Consider the following 25446-nt stretch of genomic DNA (forward strand, 5'->3'; position numbering starts at 1 on the left):
ATCCTCCATCAACGACGTCACCGTTGCAAAGTTCACCAACAGGAGTAGGAAAAGAGCGGGTACTGGCTCCAGTCCGCCGCGTGGCCGTGGTGGCGAGGATGGTGGCGGTAGCCGTGTTGCTGAGCGTTGTTTTCGGCTGCGGCGAGTGAGTGAGATGGAGGGTGGACATCAAAGTCATTGGAAGAAAGCGGATATCTGGTGTACTCTACAGATCTGGAGAAGTGGAGAGCGACATGGAGTTAACGTTTCATGCATCATCAGTTTGCATTTTATTTTTTCGGTACTTGTCCAAGCAAGGGTCATTGGATTTGATCTCACACTGGGAAGGCTATCTTAAATCACCTGTAGGGCTGGTATGGCACGGACGCAGGCACCATCTGTTCTTCGCAGCTGTAATCGTACTCTTGCAGCTCCAGGGGCTCAGTGTGTAGACTCTCCGATGGGTCCCGCTCCACAGCCAAGGCTGAAAGGTCACCCCCCTTCAAGGGCTGCTGCGTGGAAGCCTGATCCCGCTCTAGCTCCACTGACTGAGAGGTCAAGGGCATCCTCTGCAGGCCTGAGATGGAAATACAATGTTTTCATAAGACACACAGCAATTTAAAGGAATACCTTTTCATACTACTGGGATTTTTATTTGTTGGTGTAGTATGATTTCATACAAGCTGTATGAGCATGAACAAGTGAATAATTCCCAAAACTTACCAGGAGGACTATTGCAAGTTTTCCTGTCCGGCGCGGCTCTTTTTGGAGGAGGGCTTCTATTTGAACGACACCTGTAGAAAAAAATAGATCTTTTCAAGCATTTTTTTTTTCTATTTTCTACACATTTTGATTACACGTTTCACTGTTGTATATTGGCCTGAAACGTCATGGTGAAAACCAATGTCTGTCTTTAATTCAGATACAGAACACTCAAACAAAAATAAGTAATATATTTGTATTTATTCCTACCGTTTGCTGTGGGAATGGGTGCCTCCCTCCCTGAATCCCTTAGCGAAGGGGTTGTGGTCGATTTTCAATTTGGTGATCTTAAAAAGCAGAAATAGTTGCCAAAGTGTTTTGTGGTGCAGCGTCTTTTTCTTTCAATCAAACAGGAACATCATCACATTTGTGTCGGGCTAATGTTGCCTAAAACCGCTGTACAAGCTCATACCCTTGGGTTTTGGTAAGCGGTCACTGATGTGAAGGTTGTCTCTGGGAAGGAGAAGGTCTGAAACGGGGCCCAGCAGACAGTGTAAGGACTATCGGCCTGGGTGACATGAAACATGGGGTAGTAGCGATGCATGGAGTGTAGAATGATCTGTTGGATGAGAAGAGGAAAAATTGAGTAAAGTTAAAACTATACACGTATTAGTATTATCACTTGAACTCTGTATTGTAAGATGTTGTCCTACATGGCCATGTTGGTCCAACGTGTTGTTAGTGAGCTTCATCCTGAGAAAAGACAACGGCTGCTTCATCCAGTGACTTCCTGGAGCAGGGGAGTCCGGGTGCATGTATGTCCGACACGGGGGCTGGGGCTCTGCCTTCCCCGCGACCTCCCACTGCTCCTTTTTCCACTACAGAGAAACGGGGGGGAGGGAGGGATGCAAAGTTATCAAGTGTTAGACCTTACAGCGTGTCTGATTAATCAGTCTTGGTGAAGCATGCAATACCTTTTTTTTTTTTTTTCACCTCATAATGACTGGTGCAATGAAAGAGAGAGGTGGTGCATGAAATATCTTTGTTGGCAGGATTCATTGCGAGACTATTCTTCACATGTTACAATGTACAAGAGGGTTCTATCTCTCTGGTCAAGTATGCTAATATATATATTTTATTTTTCTTAAAAGGAAAATCAAATATCACTGTTTTTACAAATTCACAACCACCCACAAAAACCACACTCTCCCAATGCTCTTCTACAGAACTTCCCCTTTATTATGTACCTCTTTGTTTCAAGTGTGTGCTAAAAGCAATATCTGTGACCAAATGGGCCACAGCAGTTGGCGTAAGAGCCGTTGAAACGCATGAATGGCCGACCGCCACTCATTCACCGATTGCGAATAAGGAGGGATGCTAATTGATTGGGCCTCCAGCCGAGACTGCACAAACAGGAAGCAATGAAAGGCTTTGAAATGCAGCGGCGAACGACTCAGAGTGGGCGGGCCAGTGTCTGGCTGCAGACTGCTGCGTTTTACATACTGCAATCTGCTGGTTTCAATCCCCGAATGATGTCAACAGCAGTGCATACAGTATTCAACGAGTGATATATATATATATATATATATATGCTCTTTACCTTGTATTTGAAGCTGTCTGCAGAGACCATGTCCACCATGATGACGTAATTAGCAAAAGGTTGGAGCCCAGATAGACTGACGCTGCAGTGTGGGAACATTCTCCTGAAACAAATACACACAGTCATGTGTCAGTAAACGGTTGTAAATATTTTTACAAAATTGTGTAAAATGTTCTGCTCTTCAACCTAAGCATAGGTCATTTCTTGTTGGTTCTGGACCAATGGGATAAATGATACAAAGCACTATTGGTATTTTCAGAAAGCAGAGCGTAGTTGAAGTCAGGGGCCAGCGTCGTTACCTTCCATGCTTTGTTATAATCATCTCTGTTCCGACGCGGTGAAAGGACTTCCAGAGATCAGCGTTCTCCAGGGTCATCTTGATGCAGCCCTGCTGGTACGAGTCAGCTGCTGGAGGGGACCGGGGCATGCTCAGCTTCTGCAAAATCAGATGTATTCACATTAAAGTTACTAGGAGTATTTAAAAACAGGAAAAATGTGTTCTCACAAAAGCATGAGGGACATGATACAGCAGAGTTCAGGAGAGCTTTTCACACCCTATTTCAACCATCAATTTGTCTTGAAATCAGCTTTTTTTTGGGGGGGAGTTGAAAGCAAAGTAAAGCAAATTAATTAACCGTTTGATACTTCATGACCAAATGCATTTTGCATTTAAGAACAAATCGTTGCAGTCCATTGCACAGGCGTGCTCATACAGCACAGTTAGATCTAATAAGATAACACTTACCAGAAATGTTGTTGCTTGTTACTTTGTCCGCCTGTTCTCAACACCAACGCAGTCTTGAGACAGAGTGCCGCTTTCAGATGTTCTGAGATGTGGGTCTCTATCCTGGCAAAAGTCTGAGCCTTGAACTTAATTGGTCATCGCAGAAAGGGTGGGGTCTGATCAGCCGAGGGGAGTGTAGAACCAGGACAATGAGGGGGCAAGGTGAGAATGTTACCTCCTGATGTTCACTTGCCCTAGTATGGGACTGTGTGCAGACAAAAAGTAGCCGTGAAAGAGTTTAGATACCGTTTAGATGTTATTGTAAGACAATCTTTTAAGAGATATGAAAAGATAATTCCATAAAACATTCCATGGAAACATTAAATTGTACAAGACCTTAGCGTGTCCATTCTTGATTTGCTCTCTGTTTGGCCTGGTTGTTGTTGTTGTTGTTCTCTTTTGAACAGATTTTTAGGGATTCAAAAACAATCTTAACAATGGGTTCTCTGATTTTGTACGCACTCAAAGAGAGTCATCTACCTGGGACTTGATTCTGCTGATCCAGCGCTCAACTATGCTCTGTGTGTGTGTGTGTGTGTGTGTGTGTGTGTGTGTGTGCTGGGCCTACAGTGCATGAAAGATTCTCTCTCCTTCAGTCCGACTGAAGAACAGTGAGCAGAATTTCAAAGTGCCCTGGGGGGATGGAGGAGCAGACAGGTCTCTTCCTGGCAGCTTCTGCTTGTGTATTGAGAACAAATCATGAGATTACAGAGGTGATTGGAGTTGCAGTGTAGCCTTGACAATGCTGCTTTACCCTACGAGGCCATTTGGGCCTGCCTGCCCCTCCACCCCGGGTGGAGAGCGGGCCCTCTGATGGAGCAAGCAGTTAACGGCCCGTTTACATGAAAGGCTGGTGGGAGGAAGCAGTTTGGGACTTTAGAGGAAACATGTTTAAAGACTACAGAGTAATTCATTTAACCCTACATGAATTTAGGAACATTTCTTCCACAGAACGTGATTTTAACTTTTAGCTGAGGTTTCCAAATATACCAAACATGTCAGACTGTATCTATGTGTGTAAAAAAAAAAAGTTTCACAAAGCATCTTTAATCTTTCCATTTGGTGGAATGGTTCGGCCATATAAAACATTGCTTCTTTTTGGGAATAACCATCAGTGTAAACATCATACCGCTTCAATGAAGAGTTGGAACAAGCAAATACAGAACATGTATTTTAATATGAAAATTCCACTCTGTCTGACAGAGTGGAATTTTCCAACCTTAAAGCTAAAAAGGAAAAGGGAACAAAAAAAATAGATGAGGGGTTCCCATTCTTGAGACAAATGAAAGTAATTGCAAAAAGAGTGGCGGTTGTTTGTACTTACTTCAATAAATCAAGAGCATAAAGGTTTCAGATTAATTGTTCTGAGCGCTCACCAAATTACAGGAAGCATGCATGAAAACGTGTTCATCTGTGGTCAGACGTTGAGATTTGTTTGACCTTAAAGCCTCATCATCATCATCATCATCATCATCATCATCATCATCATCATCATCATCCTCATCATCATCATCCTCAGAACTCAGTGAGCTCAGATTTGGGAAGAGATCCATAATCAGCTATGACTTGCTTTTTTATTCTCATTTTAATCTCATTCTTTATTTACTTTTTAGGTTGTTTTACTGACCTTTTACTGACCTTTTTCTATGTGCAACCTTATAGTAACTCCTTTCAATTGTTGGTTCACATTAGCTGGTGTGAGGCTCATGTATATTGAGGCTGACAGTGCACTTGTGTACAGCATTCCCATATTATTTAGCTGATCCTTCTCTCCTGGTTTTACAGCTCACTTAGAAAGAGCGGCCCGCTGCCTTTGCGAGGGCTTTCAAACTTGGGGCATGTTGAAACATTTCTCCTCATCTTAAATCAACTTCACGCTGAAAGATGGAATTCAGTTTGTTCCTGCCTGCGGCATGTGTCACCTCTGCAACTATGCTACAAAGTCAAGTTTGTGTAGAAGGAGATATCACTAACATCTGCCTCTGCTAATGGCATTTCAGCATGATTGGGCACTGCTATAATGGGAATGCAAATGAAGTATGCTGTCGACGTTTGCATCGGAATCGGGGGTAATTTGCTTCACAGTTTTATTCGGTGACTTGCAACGAATCTGGTAGGAGAGTAAATTGTAGATCTCCAGATATCACATTTGTGTTAGATGTGAGTATTTCTCCTGCGTTAGTTTAGTGTCGTGTTTCAGTAATGCATCAGATCTCGTGCAGAAAAAAAACCCCTCGTGGTACAGGAAATCTTGTGGTTTCGACAGTTTCGAAAAGTTAACCGAAGCTGCAGCTGGGAGATGCAGTGCATGACCCCGGTGGTGGCAGTTTCTCTGTGACCTGTTCACCGCTTCGGATGAAAAGCGGCAGAGTGGGTGGGATAAATAATCTGAGGTACTCCTCAAGCAAGTCATTTCAAATACAGAGAATGGGAGATGTGTTTTTGTGTGTGTGTGTGTGGGGGGGATCCATAACATTTTCATTCCTTCAAAAAAGAGCCTCCTCCAGCATCTGACAAAGAGTTTCCAGAACCTCAGTGTTAGTGCAAAACGTATAACTGATCTAAAATAAGAGAGAATCATGAAGCCGCATGTACAATTAAAGCACAGCTGTTCCAATGCTTTAAGGTAACAAGGATCCTAGGCTAAGATAAACTAGATCTTACTGTATTTTTACAATACGGTAACATACATCTGTGGTGTAAGAATATTTATTATTGTCCCACAACTGTAGAGGTAAGAAGTAATGTTTAGAAGCCACGAACACGTTTCAATAAAGCTCTTATTTGTCAATACTGCCACCTACTGGATATGTCTTTAAAATCTCAAATTGCTGTAAACTAATGATCCATTCGCTCACAATTGTTTTAGTATAAATATATTTACCTTGTGTTGTTGTCCTGTTCAAAAGTGATGCATGTTCCCTTGTAATTAATAATACCCACAATGCAATTCGGCCTTCAACCTCAACAGTTGCCCCGAAAAGATAAATTCCATCTTGACAGCTGCTGTACTTCAACCAGAATGCTTAAATGAAATGGAATTATTCATTCATATTCTTATTTACTCAGTATGTATGATAAAAGCAATACAGTCTAGCAAATTAACAATATTTTTAAGTGCGTAGTACACATGTTTATGCAAATTACAAACCATGTATAATATATGATGATGACAAAAATTGAAAACATCAAATACAGTCTTAATCTTGAACAATACAAACATTCAATCACACTGCAGAGGGATTTTTTTTTAAAAATGCGTGTAGGAGAAGCAGCACTTCTGCAGATCATAATTCCCTGGTCTACTGAGCATGCAGTTAGGAAAAGTACCATTTATGCGCCTAATATAATAATCCCCTTCTGAAGGGGGCTTTAACAACACATAACGCAATTTTACTGGAGCAGACGTAATATCAGGAGGAAGGTAACGCAATTGCCATAGACATTGCAATTCTTCTCAATTATCGCAAAGAATGAAGATATACAGTATTTGCATTCATTCGGTTTCCACCTTTTACCCTTATCATTTGATTGCACAGAAGTGCTTTGTCAGAGGCTTAATAAATGAAATTAATTCCACCACTGATCATCGGCAAATAGCTACAGCATGAAGGTGGCAAAATTAGACTATTACTTCTCCCTGTTGTAGTAGAATATGATGTTTTGGGTTTACCAAGAAGGACTTGAGGCTGAAGTTCATGTTTCTAGACAGAAATTCAATATTTAGCTTAATATTAAACTTTGAGGAAATCTCTTGTGATGTACTATGTTAATTATTTACACTATATTGTTTGGTGTTGTGCCCCTTGCACTTTGCGTTATGCATTCAAAATGTTAATATTCCTGATACATGGAAGATTGAACAGGGAGGGGAATGAATGTACTGTAAGTGTTGTAAAGAGACAACTTAAAACTCAAAGATTTCATGCAAAGGGGGTAACGACTCTTCCAGATTTAGTGTGAAAAGCGTGCTTAATCAAAGAAAATTGAAAAGGAATTGATAAAGAGAGAGAAGCTAATGAAACAATTAAAGTGAGGCGAGCGGAGACAAAGAGAAGGCCAAGAGAAAGTGAAGGCAGAGGAACAAGGGATGAAAGATGAGGAAGACGCCCTTGAGAGAGTGTGCAGAAGAAGAAGAAGAAGAAAGCCCACAGAGACTGGAAGAGGGAGCTAAAGATAAAAAAAAAGGTAGACAGAAATTGAAAGGACATTTCTTCATCGGGGAAAAAGACAGTAATAAAGGGGGGGGGGGCACAAAGTAGAGTTTAGAGCAGATACATGCTTCAGAAGTTCCAAAGTAGAATAAATACAACTTTCACAGTTCACACACTCAAGTGCCTGTACATCTAAGAAAAACGGACTAAGGAAGACCCAGGGGGACAGACTTTAGTCAAAGTCGCTGAACAAGAAGCCCAGACATATTTAAAAAGACATGAGGGAAGATCAGAGCTAAAACGCCTGCAGATATTTCTGCTACCGACGCTGCATCAGTTGGCTTGGGGGGGAAATCTTAGGGAATGTCAGCCAAACACTGACAGCGCTTTAACCCCCGTTTGAACCCAAGTGGTATATTTCTTGGTCTATGATCATGGAATATTGATCAGAACTCACGTAGTTTAACAACTTATGTCAAAATGTCATATTTCACCACCAGCAGAGGGCAGCAGAGTGCAAAGAAATAGTCGATAGGCATACAGAATGACTGTCCTGCATATTTGCAGCGGTTTTAACAATGAATTTAGAGTTAAAACCTCTGTTTCTACACATATTATGAGCTAATAATTACTATAAAAGCTTTCATGGTGTTTGGACAAAGGTAGAAAAGCCATCCCATGACACAATTTTGCAAGAGTTTTGCAGGAAATTGCTCCGGCGGTGTGTATTTCAGCCTCACTGTGGTTCATCTCAGATTGATTGATTGGCTCTGCCCGGCCTGTGCCGTTGATAATGGGTGCAAAAGGCCTTCAGGTGTCATTTCCGGTTAAAGGACAGGATCCATGCCCGGCCAAGTATCTCACAAATTTAAATAAATCTACATATCTGTACCATGACACTGATGTCTGAAATAAGTCATGCTTGCAGAGGGTGTTAAATGGTGGGATTCTTAACTCATAAGTATTCTATGTGAATCTATATCCGTTTTATGAGCTTCGTCGTGAAGTTCAAAAATGTTTTACCATCCTTTACAACTTACTGTAGTTGAGCCGGTTTTCATGTGCTCCAAAAGTGAAGACTCTGGCATCCCGTCAGCATCCCCCACGGATCCAACACCGTTCCTTGTCAGGTCTTAAAAGGTCCGTGTTGTGTATTCTGCACCTGTGCCAGCTTCAGGGGTCCTGCTCTGAGCTCTTTGATGTGTGCGTAAGGACAGGCAAAATGCAAAATGGACAGCCACAACAACAGCTGCTCCTTTCCCCCCCATGACCATCACCTCCTGGTCTATGGAGGGCTATTCTGAAAGCCAAAAGCCTACACACACACACACACACACACACACACACACACACACACACACACATACACACACATAAACACACCCCTGCACTGCTATCATTGTGAGGACACCGAGTCACATAATGCATTCTCGAGCCCCTTCATAACCATCACAACCAAATGCCTACTCTTACCTTCTCAAACAGGCATTTGAAGAAGTGAGGACTGTCCTCACTTTGAAGGCATAAAACACCTGTGGTCCTCACAAGGACAGATGTACAAGTGGAGAGAGAGAGAGAGAGAGAGAGAGAGAGAGAGAGAGAGAGAGAGAGAGAGAGAGAGAGAGAGAGAGAGAGAGAGAGAGAGAGAGAGAGAAGTACAAAGAGTGTGTCTGATAGAGAGCATGGTTCAGAATTCAGAAATCACTGCAGAGCACTAACCTGGTTTTGGTGATCTGGCTAAACTGTCACTAAAAGTGTCATCATCATCAGACCCTAATGTAGCTCAGTCAGAGCTGTTTGGGAGTATATTGTTATCATAAGTGATTATGGTTCACACAATTAGAAAAAGGCCCAAGTTGTGATGAACAGAATTGTCCTTTAATAGACCGTATAAGCAACAATTGTGAGGAAACAGTTTCCTGTCTCCTCTGTGGATTATGTACTTACCGCTAAATTGCTTTATCTTTGCTACTGTCTCTCTGGAGATGACGTTTTGTTTTTTTTCTATCTCTAAATCTGTTTGTCTTTTTCAGCGTTTGTTCTCTGGCTGCCAGTTCTTCTACATCAGTTCGCCTGCGTCTAACCCTGTGTCTCTCTATTAATCTGGCGCTTCCTGTCCATTTGTTTCTGCTCTTACGCGACACAACCCCACCGCGACTCCTCCGCTCCTCAACTCCTGAATATTTTAGTTACGGAGCGATTGATTGGTTCTGCGTGGCCCATCTGAAGACTCGAGCGGTGAGAGGGCCATGGGGCAACTGTAGAAGAAAGCTCTATGGATGATGACATTCTTTTTTGAATATTCAGTGAAGTTTTGGAATGAAAAATAATTCCAGTGTTACTAAATTAAAGATGTAATTGTTTCCGTTAGTGGTGCCTTGCCAAACAGGGAAGTACAGTGACCCATCCCTGCTGCACATTTGCCTGTGGGTGCAGGTGCTCTCCTGGTGGCTCCTGAGACACACCGGTTAATTAATACCACTCGAGTGTGTCAAGAGCAAGGAAGGGAAACTGCTGCTGTTGGCAGAAATGATGATTGAGTGACTTTTTTTTTTTTAAACTTTTAAACTTAATTTTACCTCAAAGACAGAATCAAGTTTTCGTGTCTGCAGTATTTTGGTGAAGGGTTCATATGCAGAACATTGGGTAGAATAAACATCCACATACTGGATTTGATTAGGACATCAGGTGTTTGATGCAACTGTAACTAAAGGTGTCACTTTGTGGTGTTCATTGTGTGTTTGCGTGTGTGTGTGTGTGTGTGTGTGTGTGTCTTACGGTACAGTTTCCGTAACAATATTGTGTTACTGTTGAAATCCATTATGAGAGTAAAGAAGAGGCGATAAAACTCTAAGAGATTATGAAGTGGCTCGCGGTAATACGCTTAACGAGCAGCGGTGGGCGGTTTGCAGACTTAAATTGCCCTCGGGTTTCACCTTTCAGACTGCATGCAAGCTGCCGACTCACTCTCTGAGAGGTTGTGCCTGCAGACGGAGAAGCCACCAACTCACTCAGTGCAGAAAAAAAACACCGCAACCTCCTCTGCATAATAATATTCTACAATAGAATAGAGTTTTAAATGTTAGATATTGCAGTAAAGAGCAGTGGTGTTTCTGAAGGTGCACATAAAACATAAATACATTATGAGGCTGACTGCTAACGTCTCTGATCGGTGAATTAGCGGTATCTGAGCGGCTGAATATTTGTTGGACTTCTCCGATTCTCTTTCCTTAAGAAGCACACAGGTGCACGGTGTGATCCTCTGCCAGCAAATCTGCTCATAAAGCCACTCGGGAGCGAGTGTGTGTGTGTGTGTGTGTGGTGTGATTGACACGTTGTGTTTTGCATTGCCGATGAGCGGCAGTGACCGTTACAAGAGAAAACATGCAGAACATCAGAGAGATGGAGAGCGGCTCCCAGTTGGTGTCTGCAAGCTGCCGCGTCGCCTTCATCCGTCGTCAAGGCCGGGCTCCTTTTCAAATGGCGCTAATCACACACACACACACACACACACACACACACACACACACACACACACACACACACACACACACACACACACACACACACACACACACACACTGACAACTCTAAAATAATCTGTCCGCCATAGAAATTCATGTGATCAGCCAATAAAGTCATTCAGATGGTTTTCTTTTAATTTTTCTAGAAAAATATTTTACATTATAAAACACAGCTTAAAATATACACAGTCCACTCGGTTATGCAATAACTGCAGAACCCTTCAACTCAAATATATCGGTCTATAGGTAAATATATCTTTACAGCGAGAATAAATCCAGGGACCAAGTTGTTACTTATTCAGAAGGAGCTAGGGGAGATGAATCGGCCGACAAAGTCTCTTTAAACTACGGCCTGATCAAAGCAATGTTCAAATAAACGGGAAGATTATCTCATCTGGATTTGATACAAAAAGATACAACTCAACCAAAGAGCGGGGAATGCTTCTGAACCAGAGGTGGAAATGATGAAAACTACTGGAATACGTTGACGAGCGGCAGTTCCTCACTTCAGAGTACAGTTGAGAGAAGGAAACTGGTGCTGACAGAGTCCATCCACCTACACATCCAACCATCCTTAAGGCTCTCACAGTAAACAAGTGAGCAAACTGAACGTTAGTGGTGCACACAGCAAAGTAAACATGTCAAACTTCTGATTAAAGTGTCCCTGTTACTCTGGGAAAATCGACAGACTTAGTTTTAAACTAGTTTCAAAGGAGGAGTTCTGTGGATCATCCGGAGTGACACTGTGTTGTTTATCCAAATGTCATTTTTTTTCAGTGTTGAACTGCACAAATAAATTATTTCACCTCCACTGTGTCGAGATGGAGGCAGAACCTATTAACTATAATAATCAAACCATCTACACGGCTAGTTACTACTAGAGGTGTGTGAAAACAGGTTTTGGGGTAATTTTCAAAAATTCAAGATTAACTATATTATTATTCATACTATTCACAGGGCAGGTGCACAGCAGAATTAAATAATAGCGTCATAAAAAAAATGCTAACAATATTTTGACAGTTTTTAACTCATTTTGGTGAACCGTATGTCTAATAAAGCATCTGCTTTAATTTCATAAAATAGGCAACAGTGTGTGTGTGTGTGTGTGTGTGTGTGTGTGTGTGTGTTTTGATACGCTGTTCACCTTTGCACCTGCCTAAATCCGAGGACGTTTAACTTGTCCGTATACGAGGCGTTGCAGCTGTAAACCTGCTGCACATGAAGACAAACAATTACTTGGTGCATTTGGAATATGTTTCTATAACCTGTAATATTTTTCCTTCCACATATGAGGCAGTTTGACCATTGAGTAAAACACTGTAAAGCATGTGTGGGTTGATGCCTATGAGGATGACTACTTCAGTGCCCACCAAATGACCTGTAAAATAAATAACAACGTAAGCACAAAAGGATACCAAAGACATTGTAAGAAGAGGCTTCCACTGAGCTGGCTACTGGCCCTTCACTCGTCAGCTCAGGAACTCTGTCCCGTGCTTTGGCATCATAGCGGTTCTGAGCGGAGGGCCAGCGAGAGCGTCCAGAGAGGTGGCAGCAGCCACAGGGCGGAGGGGGAGGGGCGGGCGCCTAAAGGCGAGGCGGTGTCAGAGGTGCAGGAGCACACCTCGTACCCGTTCTCCGCGTGGTCCGGCTGATGCTGCACGTTGACTCTCGTCTCCGTGCTTTTGGGCTCCGTGTCCGGAGAGTCCGACTGCATCTCGGTGCACAGCAGCCAGTCTTTAGCGATGAGGCGGGGGTATCCGGCCTCCGCCTCCATGTCGCTGCTCGGCACTCGCCAGTAATCCTTCCCCTTGAAGAAATAGGATGAGCCTTCAGAGAGAGAGAGAGAGAGAGAGCAGAGGGTTGGTTTGAGAACAGAATACTAGACTCTGTGCTTTAGTATTTACACAGGGTAAAGAAATTAGTCTGATAAACACCTCAAGTGGAGAATGCAGGAGCGTGTTTGATTATTAACAAGTATGAACAGTACTATTAATAGGATTATTAACATGTATTAACAATAATGGGAGCACCACAAAGTACTATTCCACATTCAGAGTGAACAGTGAAGGTTTGAAGTCGAGCACAGGCATCCAGCTATTATCACATGAACTGCTCCTTAGAATATAACAGAATTATTTGCTAAACATTACCGATTAAAACCAATAACATAAATCAACAAACACTTGTGTGTGTGTGTGTGTGTGTGTGTGTGTGGGGAGGGGGACAAAGGAGAGAGAGAGAAGGAGCGAGATGGTTGCGCAAAACTCGATTACTTCGCCATTGTTAAGCGCTGCGTGGAGGAGAGAGGGAAACAGGCGGGAAGCAAGAAGGCGGACAAATTCAGACCAGTAATTATAGATTATCAAACAGGGAATAAAACACACGTGTGTATGAAATAAGCGTAACGGTGTATATTTGTGTGTTGGTTTGGAAAGAAAGAGAAAAAGAAGTAGGAGGCATTCAATACAAGGCAAACCCTCAATGCAGCAGTAAAGTACAGCAACTATAACTCCAGAGCGAGTTACGCGGCAAACAAATCCTCCGTACGACGGCAGGGATCTGCTCATCGGAAGTTAAGGGAATTTCTCCCGTCTACGACCGGCAAATGTCGACTTGAATATAAGAGAGCGGGGCATAGAAGTTATCCTTCTCTTCCCCTGAAAAATACGAGGATTCCGTAACTCTTCCTTCTGCAGGGGAAAGTGGCGGAGCACGGGGCAAGTTATCCCTTTTTCTCCAAAACAAAGTCTATTGTTCGTCCAGGGAAGTTAAGACTATCGAGGTGAGCAGTGATTTATAAGGCCTTGGTGACGTCACGGCCGTGTCACGGGGACTTCCTGTTGGCCTCATGTTTGGTGAGATTTTGACGCCTGATGGGGGTCGGTGCGGTTAAAACCACGTTAAAGCTTTTGAAATGCCAGGTAGGCCTCTCCTTTGTTTCAGCCACCTGGTGAAGTCCCAACGACATAAAACTTCAAAGGCATAGTGAGTCTGCCCAACACTATTAATTAACACACCACATGGTACACCTGTTCAAAACAGAGCGGGACTAATTTCAAACGGGATGAGATATACAAAAGACGGAAAATAAAACTACAAAAAGACATGCTATTCATTCTTACATAAAAGAAAATAAAGACAATAAAATCTCTTAAGGTATTGAGAAACAAAAAAAACAACAACCTGACAAGCAGTGGATGTGCTTGCTGAGCAGATGGTACCGTAGGCTCTATTATCTCCATATGAAAACAATGGCTAAGCTGGCACACATCATTGTTACCACTCACCGTGTGTTGTCACAAGCTTTTTATTATTTGGTTGCAGTTAGGTATTGTGGTGATAGGGAGCGAACCAAATTGAATTAAGGTGGCAGATGCTTCCTGTACGTCCTTGAATATGCTGTCAGCAAAAGCTTTTGCTGGTGAGATAGCTGCAAGCTTGAGCAACCAAAGAACGTAGGATGATTGAACACCAGCAAGAGCGTGCATACACAATCCTTAAATGAAGTAGAATTGGTCATCAGAAGAACCAGAATGGATTGCATTATGATACTTTTAATGTGCATTTACACATGTGTCCTATTTAAAGACAGAACAATTAAAACTGGTTGGAAGTGCACACATAAAGGGCTTAATGTCTTTCTGTGGGGTCTTTGTTGCAGCGCAGAAAACGGCAACTCTGGGTGGGGGCGATCTTGACACCATAATTGCACTATGCCAGTTGATCGTTACTGACACGCCCCCTTACTGTGTACTTAACTTCATTATTTCAAAAATACCAAATGGACATTGGCAGAACAAAAAAACAAAACTAAACGCCGTGTGGTGCTTATGAAAATACTAACTTCTGCCTCCAAAATGTGACATTATGAAAAATAGGTTCATAAAGAAAAAGATGGCAATATTTTTGCCACACGCTCCTTTCGCTACAGTACCATGTCAAATATAATATCTGATTTAAGTATAAAAACCTGACCGTATGGATTGATTGTACATGTGGTTATATGTGGTTCACCAACAAATTCAGTTGCATGAACTCTAACAAACAATTTGTTATGGGGAAGGCCACCACCTCCCACAAAGCTGACAAAGACAAACAAGAGGAGAGAAGTAAACAGGCGATAGTATCGTGGCTCATCCAATTTCTCAACTGGTGATTGAAATGAATACGAGGCCAGAGATAAACAAGCGAAGGAGCTCGAGGGAAGTGAAGAACGGTCCCTTGTTGCTAATGGCCTTGGGAGGTCACCATTAACTGTGGAGTAAATGCTCTTTGGGTTTAAATGCTTGTCTAAAACAAAATCTATGTAAAATAAGTGAGTCTGTAATATCACACAGGTGTGAGCCTTTGACTAATGGTGCTGGAGGAAGTAAGACAATGAGATGAGAGCACAAAGGAGTAAAAGACAGAAAACCATTCAAGCATTTAGTTTACGTTACTAGTTTCCTGTGGAATATTTACCAAAGAATATTTGCAAGCATTACGTTGGAGTACAACTTTCGTGTTAAATACAATGAATGGTGCACATTTGATCTTGCATGTATTGCCTGCAATGGCTACATAGACGATTGAGAACTCAGACAGAATCTCTGATGTTTCAAATAACATCTAAAGATGTTTTCTACTGGGTAATTCTGCCTCTGAGGACACAATGAGTTACATCTACTCTGGCCTTCATGCTTAAGAAAACCAGGAGCTGAACTCTGACAAAAACTAAAAGAAACCTTCATTTCTTGATGATGGCAATGACGTCTTTTTGCTGTTTATAATGGCTATGGGCCATAATACAAATACCTCAAATGCATAGCAAGGTAAAACAGGGGTTGAGCTGGTTTAGACACTTTTCTATAAAGGGTCTTCACCCATTTAAGTGGGCGAAAGGCTCACAGAACCTATAGAGTCCATTCACTGTGTGTAATCAAGAGATATATTCAACCTGGGCTGCAGCCTGTTGGAATAAATATAAGGTATGCTCTACATTGCATGGACAAACTCATCATACCTCTAACCTTCTGAGGACTCATTTCTCTCAGTCCTACCTTAACCATAAAACAAGTCCCAAAATAGCTCTGAAGCTCTGAGGTCCTTTGCAATGAGGATTTATTATATCCTCACTTTCCAAAAAAAATGTCCTCATCCACTAAGTCCAGAGCTGAACTTTATCCTCGCAAAGGCATGAGCACAAGAGTAATCACACCCACAAAGTCACTCTCCTTATCCATCTATCACTATTATTGGGAGTCCAATCCCATAGGGCTGAATGCCATTTTGCCAAAACCTCTTTTTTTCTCGTCCCCAAAGACTAAAAGTCCTAGCTGTACAAAGTGGTGAAACACATTTTGAAATCTCACCCACCACTGGAGAATAACACCTGAATCAGCTTCAGAATATACAGCTTTGCTTCAGATATTTTTGACTGAAGATGAATCAGTGGCTGAACAAACATTCCTTTTAGTTTGGCCCTCATAGTCGTTTTCATCATTAGAGAATAAGGCAGTTGTTCCCGTGCATTTTTCTTGTCAACACATCGCATGACGAGATCACGCACCAAACTCATTCATAGTTTCACTTCTAGCAAAGGATGAGTAGCTTTACTATAATTTATTTCAATACAATCATTTTAAAGATGATCATTTCAATACTATGTTATTTAATATCTTGTCTTTATATTGTTGATATTGTATTATTAGTACAGTGTGTTGTGTGTGACACGTAGCTTTATCAACACAAAGTAGCCCAAGATTATCATTTTTGATTCCAAAATCATTACAGAAAAATGACTGACTACCGACTGGTATATTTGAACTTCCTATACAGATTAACGATAATATTTATACTCTCACCATGACTAAATGGCAAAACTATTCCTGGTTGCCATACCGATGCCACCACCCATGGTTATTATCACCATTACTATTCTCGTAACGAGGTTGTCACCATATCTCCTCTCTCCTTCTTGCTGTCATATCACTCTCCTCCTCCCCGTCTTTTCTCTATTCTATTCTATTCATCCTGAGCCGGTGAAACAAACAAGAGAGAGCAGGCTTTGATGTGGCTCCATGTTTCCATGCCCCATGGTCTGTCTGTGTGTTTCCAAGTTTACCCCTTCCAGGCTCCGCGGTGATAATGGCTGGGGGGGGTGAAGCGTCGGGGGTGAGGAGTCGGGACCGTGTGATTGGCCTCATCTCGTACACATCAAAGAGCTTGGAGCGAGACCGAAGACAGAACACAGAGCACTAAACACCTAACAGCGAAGGAGCTTCCTGGTATTAACATACTGCGGGGGGGGGGGGGGGATTAGGGACATCCGAGCTCCCACTGAGACTGGCCTCAAAGGACTCTGCGGCTACTTTTTGGGGGTATTTTGTTTAATTAAAAAAAATGCCCTTGCGTCATTCAGAGCCTAAAACACACACAAGGACCTAACAGGAAAAAAAACAACTAAATGATGCACAAAGTTTCTCACAAATAGTGCACATGTGATCCGATGACTGCGGTGCTTTGATGGAATTATGACCTTGACACTCCGTTATGCTGTTACAGCGGAGTGGATCGGTGTGGTTACACTGGGCGAGCTCCAAGGTCTGAACATGTTCCACTCTGTGAATGTGAAGCAGAGTGTCGGCGAAAAAAAGACCTTGTGTGCTACGTCAAAATATGACAAAATACATACGAGAGATAGAATCTGATTTAAAGTAATTAATACATTCAATACGAATTCAAACCACTTTTTAAGATGTGGTAAGATTATTATTCATTCAAATGAGCACGAGGTGTTAAACCCTGTATTCCACACAAACATCAATGTAATGCAATTTAATGACAACGGCACCATTGCTATGCAATCACAGAGTCAGTAGGATTCACCCTCAGGAGACCATGAACGCTCATCCATACTGCTAGCATGGCATTCAAGTGATTCCAAGTATTCCAGCGTTTCTACTGCTCCTGGAAAGTTGTCTCAGAATTGTAATCCGATTGTAAAACTTCATCCGAGACTTCAGGCTGCATGTTTTGCTAACTTGCATAATTGTTCGATCCTTGTCTCATATATCTCTTGTAATTCATTCGCCTTTGAGGATTTCCCTGAAGAAGGATATTGCACAGTCTTGCCTTTGGCACCAGCACACACCAGAGCTACCAGTGGCCTGACGCTCTGGTGGAGTGTAACAACTCTATTTGCTCTCTGAAAAAATTTAATCAGTTATCGCTGGAAGAAACAGACAGCGGTGATTCATCATCTATATGTTAAACGTAATCAATCAGCATACCTATATAATCAATTTTTAATAAAGACAGAAGAGGTCAAAATATGTCACTGGCTTCATTCTACGTACCTTTTAGTTAGATTCCTTTTGGGGATATGGTTTTGATCATTTATTTTGTGGAATATTAAGGGAAGCCGCCATTTGTTAAACGTTATTTATTAATACAGAGGAAGACAATGAATGACATCTGCTTTTGTGGTATTATACTATGTTATGATACAGTCATCATAGTTATATGTCTGAATAGTATTTGATTGTGAAGCACTTTTGTGACATTTGCTCAAGAAAGGTGTTCTATAATTCTAATTTTTCAACACAGCAGAGAGCACCGTAGATTGTACTTCATATGTAGACGTAAAAGAGGTCGTGATGGGGTGTTTCAGACACCGTTAGACAATCTGACAGGCACTCCACTCGAAGCATACCGTTGCCTTAAGCTCCAGAGCAAAGCTTACCTCAAATCACACCTTTAGTCTTAAACTTTGGTTCGTGGCAAAGAATGAGATCATAGATCTTGTGGACAAGGGGTCAAATTACATTTCTTTGCAGAGTGACTGGTTTTACTTGAAGTGCACAAAAGGACCTACAAGTCAACGACTGGCTTTCTTTAAGTCCTGTGCACGACCTGTTATGAGGAGGCAGAACCAGGCCACTCTTGAGGGACTAAATCTTCTCAAATGCCAGAGAGCACCTGGACATTCAGTAGGAGGAGCTAAAGGAAGGTTCTTGACAAGTTAAAAACAATGCAGATCATCTTATTTTTGAAACCAAGCATAACTGGATGACGACATATCGTCATCTGTGTGCGTGTCTTTTGAGTCTTCGTAACGGACGTAAGAAGAAAGCGTCTTTAAGGTTACTCACCATCAGACCACCGCATGACGTCGTCCAGTTGTGGCGGCAGCCCCTTCCAGAGCGTGCTGTCTTTCGGGTAGCCCGGGTCCATTCGCCTCAGGTGGTCGTCGTAGCGCCAGTAGTGGCTGTCCTTGAAGAAGTAGGTTTTGTCGTTGTGTAACCAAACAAAGGCTGCGTCCAGTCCTTCCAGGGGCAGGCCGAAGTCACTGATTGGACGAGGGTAGCCCTCCTCCACAATGTTGTCTTTAAACACCCAGTACTTTAGACCTGAAGGGGGGGGGGGCAGAAAATCAACCTAACAATCTATAGTTTTATACATCACACACATACATATTTTTCTCTTTTTCTAACTTTTTACTTTGACACAGAGAAGAAAGTATAAAATGAAATCCTGTGATTACAGATGCTCACTGACACTATTGACCTATAGAACTTTTAGTGACATTTCAAGACTCATTCCAAGATCTGATCTTGTTTCCGGTACAGTACCTTTGAAGAAGACTATCTTGTGGTCCCCAGGCCTCTCATAGACAGCATCCACACTGTCCAGGTTGGTTGGGAGGCCCCTCCAGAATCGGTGGATCTGAGCGGGACGCAGAGACACCAGGTGCTTCTCTCTCGTCAGTCGCCAGAAGTACTTCCCTACGAGGAACAAAACAGTTAGGAGGATCCGCACCGTTTAGGACGCTGAAGAAATTAGTTCATTTATTATCAATATTAATCAATATGCTTTAGTTGTTTCCTTTCCTCTGCAGTTTGTATATTGTAGTTTACCCATGTGGTGACATTTCAGAAAATATAAATAAAAAATAATATATATATATATATATATTGTAATAATGAATCAACACACTTTGAATGTCACCTCTTGTAAACACAAATGAAAGAGGTTAAAAAAGGTTAATAACTGTCAGTTCAAGTTCAGCATACTTTGCTAACACTTCTGCTGCTGAAGGTGTGCGAGTCTGAGTCTTGTTTCTGTTGTCAGTGGGAGGCTTGGGGGTCATTCCTCCAGAGGGCAAGCATGAAAGACTGATGTAATTTTTGGATTGCAGTCTCCCAGCAGGGCTCAACTGGCTCAGTCTGCACCCACCACGCTCTCTCATCCTCTCTCCTCTTCTCTCCTTTTTTTTTTTTTTTAAATTTGCTGTTATTTCAGCTCATTTAGCTATTTTTTTTTTTATTTTTCCCAAGCAGCTCTGTAGCTTTGCGTCCGTCTTTCTCCCTTCGTAACTCGGTACCTTTGAAAAAGAAGGCCTCCCCTCGTATCTGGGCCACTGCATCAAAGTGACTGGTGCATCTGTCTGGGGCATCTCGCGCCAGCCTGAGAGAGATGTGAAGAAAGTAGGAACGAAGAATGCGAAAAAGAAGGGGGATTAAAAAAAAGAACCACTTTTGTAAAGCTGGACACATTAAATCTTTGAACACCACAGCCAATAATGTTTATGTGCTCTGATGAGTGCGTATATATGTTTAAAGATCTTTTTATGCATCTAAATTGTGTTCACTTTGCATCAGTGTGTCCAGCCATGAACCAGTGAAACCAGGCTAAACGAGAGAGGGTCCGGCTGACGCGTTGAGATCCCTCAGTGCAGTTTTTTTTTTAAGTGATTTAAAGCACTGACGTGGCTGGCCTTCCAATGATGAAGCCATTAGCACCGCAGGGCTGGGAGTGGGAGCCCGCCAGGCCTTATATTGCCAACAAAGGTCTCTATTCAAAGCTCTATTAACACGACACCACTGCCTAGTGGTCAGCATTGGAGCCCTTGTCAGGCCTAATCCAGCGTTTTCACGCCTCATGACCTGATGGAGTTAGCGGAAAATGATTAATGAAGGCTGTGGCAGTCCGAAAGTGGGGGGGGGGGGGGGGGGAGATTAAGGTTAAATATTGCACCACTGCCTGTTTAGCTTATCCCCTTTTGTTAGTGCTGCCTTGCTGTTTACTGTAGTGTGTGTATGCATGCACATGCACGTGGTCTTTGAAACTAATTTGAATTGCATCAACCTTGCGAATGCAGACATTTTTGTGTTTTGTCTTTGGTTGAACCTCTCGGGGGCTACTTTAAGGTTAGTGCTTGGTGCTTTGGGTGTGTGAGTGAGTGTATGTACACTCAAAACACATAAATGGGCAAAATTAAGCCAAATTATCCTTGATAATCGGAAAAACTACAGGCTGATAGCGGCTCAACTTGCTTTGGGGAATTACTTAATTAGACGGGCAGGCTCCCAAACTCACTCTCGGCCTCTTTGCTAATTTCCTTTGTTGGCACCTCATGACTTCCTATGAAGCACCAACAACCTCTATTTTACAATAAACGTTGAGTATTCCTGCATGGATTCATTACAATATTTCTCAGTGGAAGTGAAGAAAAAAACTTAGAAAATTAGAAAACGATCACATTATAATTACACTGATGTACAGGGAACCATGACAAAAATAGAAATCTCTCTATAATGAGATCCAATACAGTTACACTGCAATAAATACCACCTGTGTGAGGCCTATTAGGAGTATAATGTTCATATGGAAGTAGCTGAACCTCTGTTATTGCCCTAACTTTAATAGAGACAATTTTTTATGGCTGTGTAAACATGCCTAGTTAAGGAATTTATATAAAATTGATACAGGAAAACATTGTGAATATGGAAAAAAAAAAACACAGTTATATGAAGCGGTTTATGAGCTTTGCCAACTGAAGCCAGAAGACATATCAGCAGAGCAGCACTTCTAGTTCTAATCAGAGGTGTCCTGAGTCGACTGCGGCGCAAGCGTCACTTTCGGTGCCAGAATTGCACCGTGCCATCCCGTTTCTGTATCCTCTCTGCTGCTGCACTCATCTGACCACTGCAGCACAGGCCGGAATGAGCGGAGGCGGGAAAGCTTTCATAAAAGCAACACCGCGACCATTGTGAAGCGAGATCACTGCATTTGGCCGAGGCACAACGGTGAGATCCTATGAGATGGATGCCGACGCATTATTGAAGAGGCCCAAGTGGATCTTTTAATCCAGTATAGCACTGGAACGCCAGATTGTGTTGCACGTGATAGATTCCAAGTGACGTTACATAACTACTTACAGGAGGGTGGATCTGTTTTCAGGAAGGTCCAGCAGGACAGGAGGTTCAGCCGTCTGGGAGGGGTTGCCTGGTCGGTTTGTGTGGGACACCGAGTCTCTGACACCTAGGGAGGAGCCAAATGTCAACTCTAATGAATACAAAGCAACGTTCTTGTGATTCTTGGTTATTTGCTCTACTCCTGTTCTTTTGCAATGCTACTATATCATAACATCGCACGCAATGTTTTGTTTGCTTTATTTATTTGCGCACTCTTCATGCTCAACATTCTCTTTTCCTCACACGGCCGTTTCCTATCCATCCTAGAGTGAATGGTGCGATAAGGTCTCATGCCATAACGAGGCACAATTACACCCTCCATGTTTTCATTAAATCAATAACCTTCCTCTCCAGAGATCATCAATTTCTGCTTCCTGCAAGAGAATGCCTTTGTATCTTCAGCCTGCTGAGCTGTCACCAGCGAATGGCTGTTTCCAGCACTACTCCGGGAAACGTACATAATTACAGCAGAGGCCTTTGAGATATGGTCAGCGGAGAAGAGGAAGATTCTGTGAAAACAATGGTGTACGAATGTCTCCACAATGTTCTTGTTTCACAGCGCTGATGAGACATCTAGAAGAGGCAGAAACATCTTTCAAGACTCAAATGAACAGCTAATTTCGCCAGTATGTGGTGCAGCATACATATCCTGTTCATAACGACAGAATTATGTAAACAATGATTGAAAAAGCTTATGCCCAGTAAATCATGACATGCAGAAAACTACTTTGTGAATACTTTCAAAGGCTGACTGTAAAATAAATAGAACATGGACTTCCCACAAATGCTATCCAAGTTGTTATTTGAACTTATAAGGTGTCCTTCATTATGCGGCCATTTTGTTTTATTTTGCGACAGCGTCTTCCCCAGTACCAAGCAATCACTGAAATACCATTTTTCACACTTGTGCGTTTTTTTTCCAGCTAAATTTAGAATTGTTAATAGAAATGCAACTCATTTTTAATAAACCACCCGTTTCACCACGTTCACACACGCAACACACATACTCTGAGTTGAACACACGCTCCCCTCGTACCGTAGAGCTGCCAGACGCGGACCTTGTCTTCGTAGGGTAGGTCGTATTTCAGCGGGTCGCCTACAGGACCCTGGTAGTACGGCCTCATGATGGACTCTATGGCTGAGGTGTGGACCAGGCCGATGGCGTGACCGAACTCGTGGACCGCGACCGCGAACAGATCCATCCCATGAGAGTCTGACAGGAGACGGAGAGACAGAGATCATTAAATACAAAATAAGACATCATAGTCACAGTATAGATTATATATAGGCCTATCAATCTATACCATGCGCTGTGTAAGGGGGTGAACAGAAAGTACTATTGTAACTAGTTAGTTACAGTTGGGTTACTGCAGAGTAACAACTGTGGTCCTACCACTAAATTAGAGATATAAGACGGTTGCTTGTAAAGCTTTGTCTTAATATGATAACCATCAGAATCTGATGGCTTACAGCTATGTGTACGAAACTAGTTCACACACGTGACTGTGAGACAGCTTCTTATCCGCGACCAATACGATGGTTCAAATGGTCAAACATGGTGAATGCATTGTTCGATATACTTTGAGTTTGATGTTTGAACAGGGCATGAATGATTTTTTTTTTTTTGTAAATGGCTTTGGAAAGACCCAGTGGCGACTCTCACCAATGTGACCAACTTACTCTGTGTCCTAAATTGACCCAGTCAAAGCCCTGTTCAGGTATTTCATACTTTTTTTTTTTTTCAGCTCATCTGCTTATGGTGCAAATTAAGAGGCATGACAGACAGCTCAGGAGGCTTTGAGTGCTGTTAGGCATGTGGTGTAGTGAGATAACTATGGTAAAACCGCCCGAGTCCCTCGGCTGGCAATCAAAAACCTGAGTGTGGAGAGACACCTGAAGAGGCCGCGGGCTATTAAAGCATCCTTCCCTCTATGTTCAGCGAGAAAAAGGAAAGAAAAAGCCTCCCAAACTCTTTGTCTGACTTTGCCAAGCAGGACAAAACCTGGGCTTGGAGATTTAGATTTGCAAAAAATATGGAGAGCTAGCGTGTCAGGCCAAGCTAGCTTAGAGTTCCTTGGTGGCTAAGCTGAAGTCTGCATTCAGTTAACCTAAGGTTGGCCTCAGCTTGGGACGTGCACTCATGCTTACAGTACCCAGCTGGGGTATTCAGGAGGCAAATGCCAACTCTAATCTACAGGAACACATGGTGCAGAGAGGAAAGGTGGACAAAAGAAATGTGAGAGAGAGAACAGGGCCTCAGAACAGAGTATGTACCATGTCATCATATTCACGGTCCATGGAAGGCTGACAGAATGAACGTAGTGCCTGTGGACAAAGTTGGAGCAGAGAGAATCGGATGGATGAACCAGATTCATTGAGGAAGGCAAAGAGAGAGAGAGAGATAGACGGAGAGGACTTTTGTGTAACTCTACAGACTATTTCATTCTTTTATATTTAGGGGTTCAATCTTTGTTCCACTGGATTAACCAGTGAGCCATTAAGCAGGTTTTTTTTTATCAACCCCAAGTGCTCTCATTGCATGATGCTGATGATAATGGGAATTCATTTACTAGACCTCTAAACTAGGCTTTGATCTTAGGAGGGCCTTAAAGACGGCTATCTCAAAAAAACCATCACACACCCTGGAGTGGATGCCCTGACGTTTGCCTACAGGGCCAGCATGTTTGTGGAAGACTGGCTCAGTCAACATGACCCTGGAGTAACTTTGATAGCCTGGGAACTTATCACGTTTGAAGATCTTCATTCCAGACCCCCCCCCCCCCCCCCCCCCCCCCCGGTCTCTTAGATTGCGCCAGCTATTTGCAAAATCCAATTCAATTCTTAGTAACTAAGTTTCAAACATTCAAACGTTTTCAAATTCTATCACGTTGCACAATTACAACTTTAGACTTTAGTTTTGGTGCACAAACAACATATTAAACTTAAGTGTCAAAGCTTCCAAAATGTAATTACTTAGCTTTATTTATGTATTAATACATGGAAAAATATATGTTATACATTAGTAATCATTAAGTTTTAGATCGAGTGAGAAATATTCAATTACACTAACCTATCTGGGTCATATATTAGCACGCTAACGTTAGCTTTGCCAGCTGCACAACAGTTGCACCTAGCATAAGGTGTTCATATATAGTAACAGCTAATCTCTCCTTGAGAACAAATTTCATTTTAGTGACATACATTTAACAACACAACTCTGTGACATAATCTAAAGGTCCTAGGAAGTACAATATTTCTTTAGGACTACTACTTAATCACCAAGAAGGCTTATCATAAGGGTTGATGATTCATGCAACAGTTGAGGACATACAGCTGGCCAATGACAGCGGTGTGGAGCACAGCCAACATCCAGTCCTCCATTACAGAAAACATTTCTCTCATTGGATGAGACCAGACCACACAAACAATTGAGTGACCAGAGATCATTGGCAACAACTTCCTCATT

The 25446-nt window shown here is 42.3% G+C and overlaps 2 protein-coding genes across 2 annotated transcripts in view; both read right to left on the bottom strand.

Annotated features, from left to right (window-relative positions):
- Nucleotides 1-32: 32 nt before the first annotated feature.
- LOC137868621 (T-box-containing protein TBX6L-like) lies at nucleotides 33-2708 on the bottom strand. The gene is made up of 8 exons (XM_068705498.1): nucleotides 2581-2708; nucleotides 2282-2384; nucleotides 1395-1559; nucleotides 1154-1300; nucleotides 952-1028; nucleotides 703-773; nucleotides 343-556; nucleotides 33-213 (listed from the first exon to the last, which is right to left on the bottom strand). The coding sequence occupies exons 1-8, from the start codon at nucleotides 2706-2708 to the stop codon at nucleotides 33-35; spliced, it is 1086 nt and encodes a 361-aa protein (XP_068561599.1).
- Nucleotides 2709-10879: 8171 nt separating this feature from the next.
- LOC137868888 (matrix metalloproteinase-17-like) overlaps nucleotides 10880-25446 on the bottom strand; it is a 56196-nt gene continuing 41629 nt past the window's right edge. The window contains exons 5-10 of the mRNA XM_068705901.1: nucleotides 23017-23193; nucleotides 21945-22047; nucleotides 20108-20190; nucleotides 19356-19508; nucleotides 18876-19133; nucleotides 10880-12570 (exon numbers count right to left, since the gene is read on the bottom strand). Of these exons, the coding sequence (XP_068562002.1) occupies nucleotides 12245-12570; nucleotides 18876-19133; nucleotides 19356-19508; nucleotides 20108-20190; nucleotides 21945-22047; nucleotides 23017-23193 (1100 nt within the window). The 3' untranslated portion in view covers nucleotides 10880-12244. The remainder of the gene's footprint in view (nucleotides 12571-18875; nucleotides 19134-19355; nucleotides 19509-20107; nucleotides 20191-21944; nucleotides 22048-23016; nucleotides 23194-25446) is intronic.

The sequence above is a fragment of the Cebidichthys violaceus genome, unplaced genomic scaffold (assembly GCF_023349555.1).
Source record: "Cebidichthys violaceus isolate CVI_PGR_0920_01 unplaced genomic scaffold, fCebVio1.0.p SCAF_12, whole genome shotgun sequence".
NCBI classification, from domain to species: domain Eukaryota; kingdom Metazoa; phylum Chordata; class Actinopteri; order Perciformes; family Stichaeidae; genus Cebidichthys; species Cebidichthys violaceus.

What these genes read in the sequence shown, in the direction of transcription:
- LOC137868621 (XM_068705498.1), bottom strand. Translation starts at nt 2,708, where the DNA reads ATGCCCCGGTCCCCTCCAGCAGCTGACTCGTACCAGCAGGGCTGCATC. An exon ending in CGTTGGACCAACATGGCCAT is followed by an intron (nt 1,301 to 1,394) that starts GTAGGACAACAT and finishes CTCATCCAACAG; the next exon opens with ATCATTCTACACTCCATGCA. An exon ending in AACTTGCAATAGTCCTCCTG is followed by an intron (nt 557 to 702) that starts GTAAGTTTTGGG and finishes TTTCCATCTCAG; the next exon opens with GCCTGCAGAGGATGCCCTTG.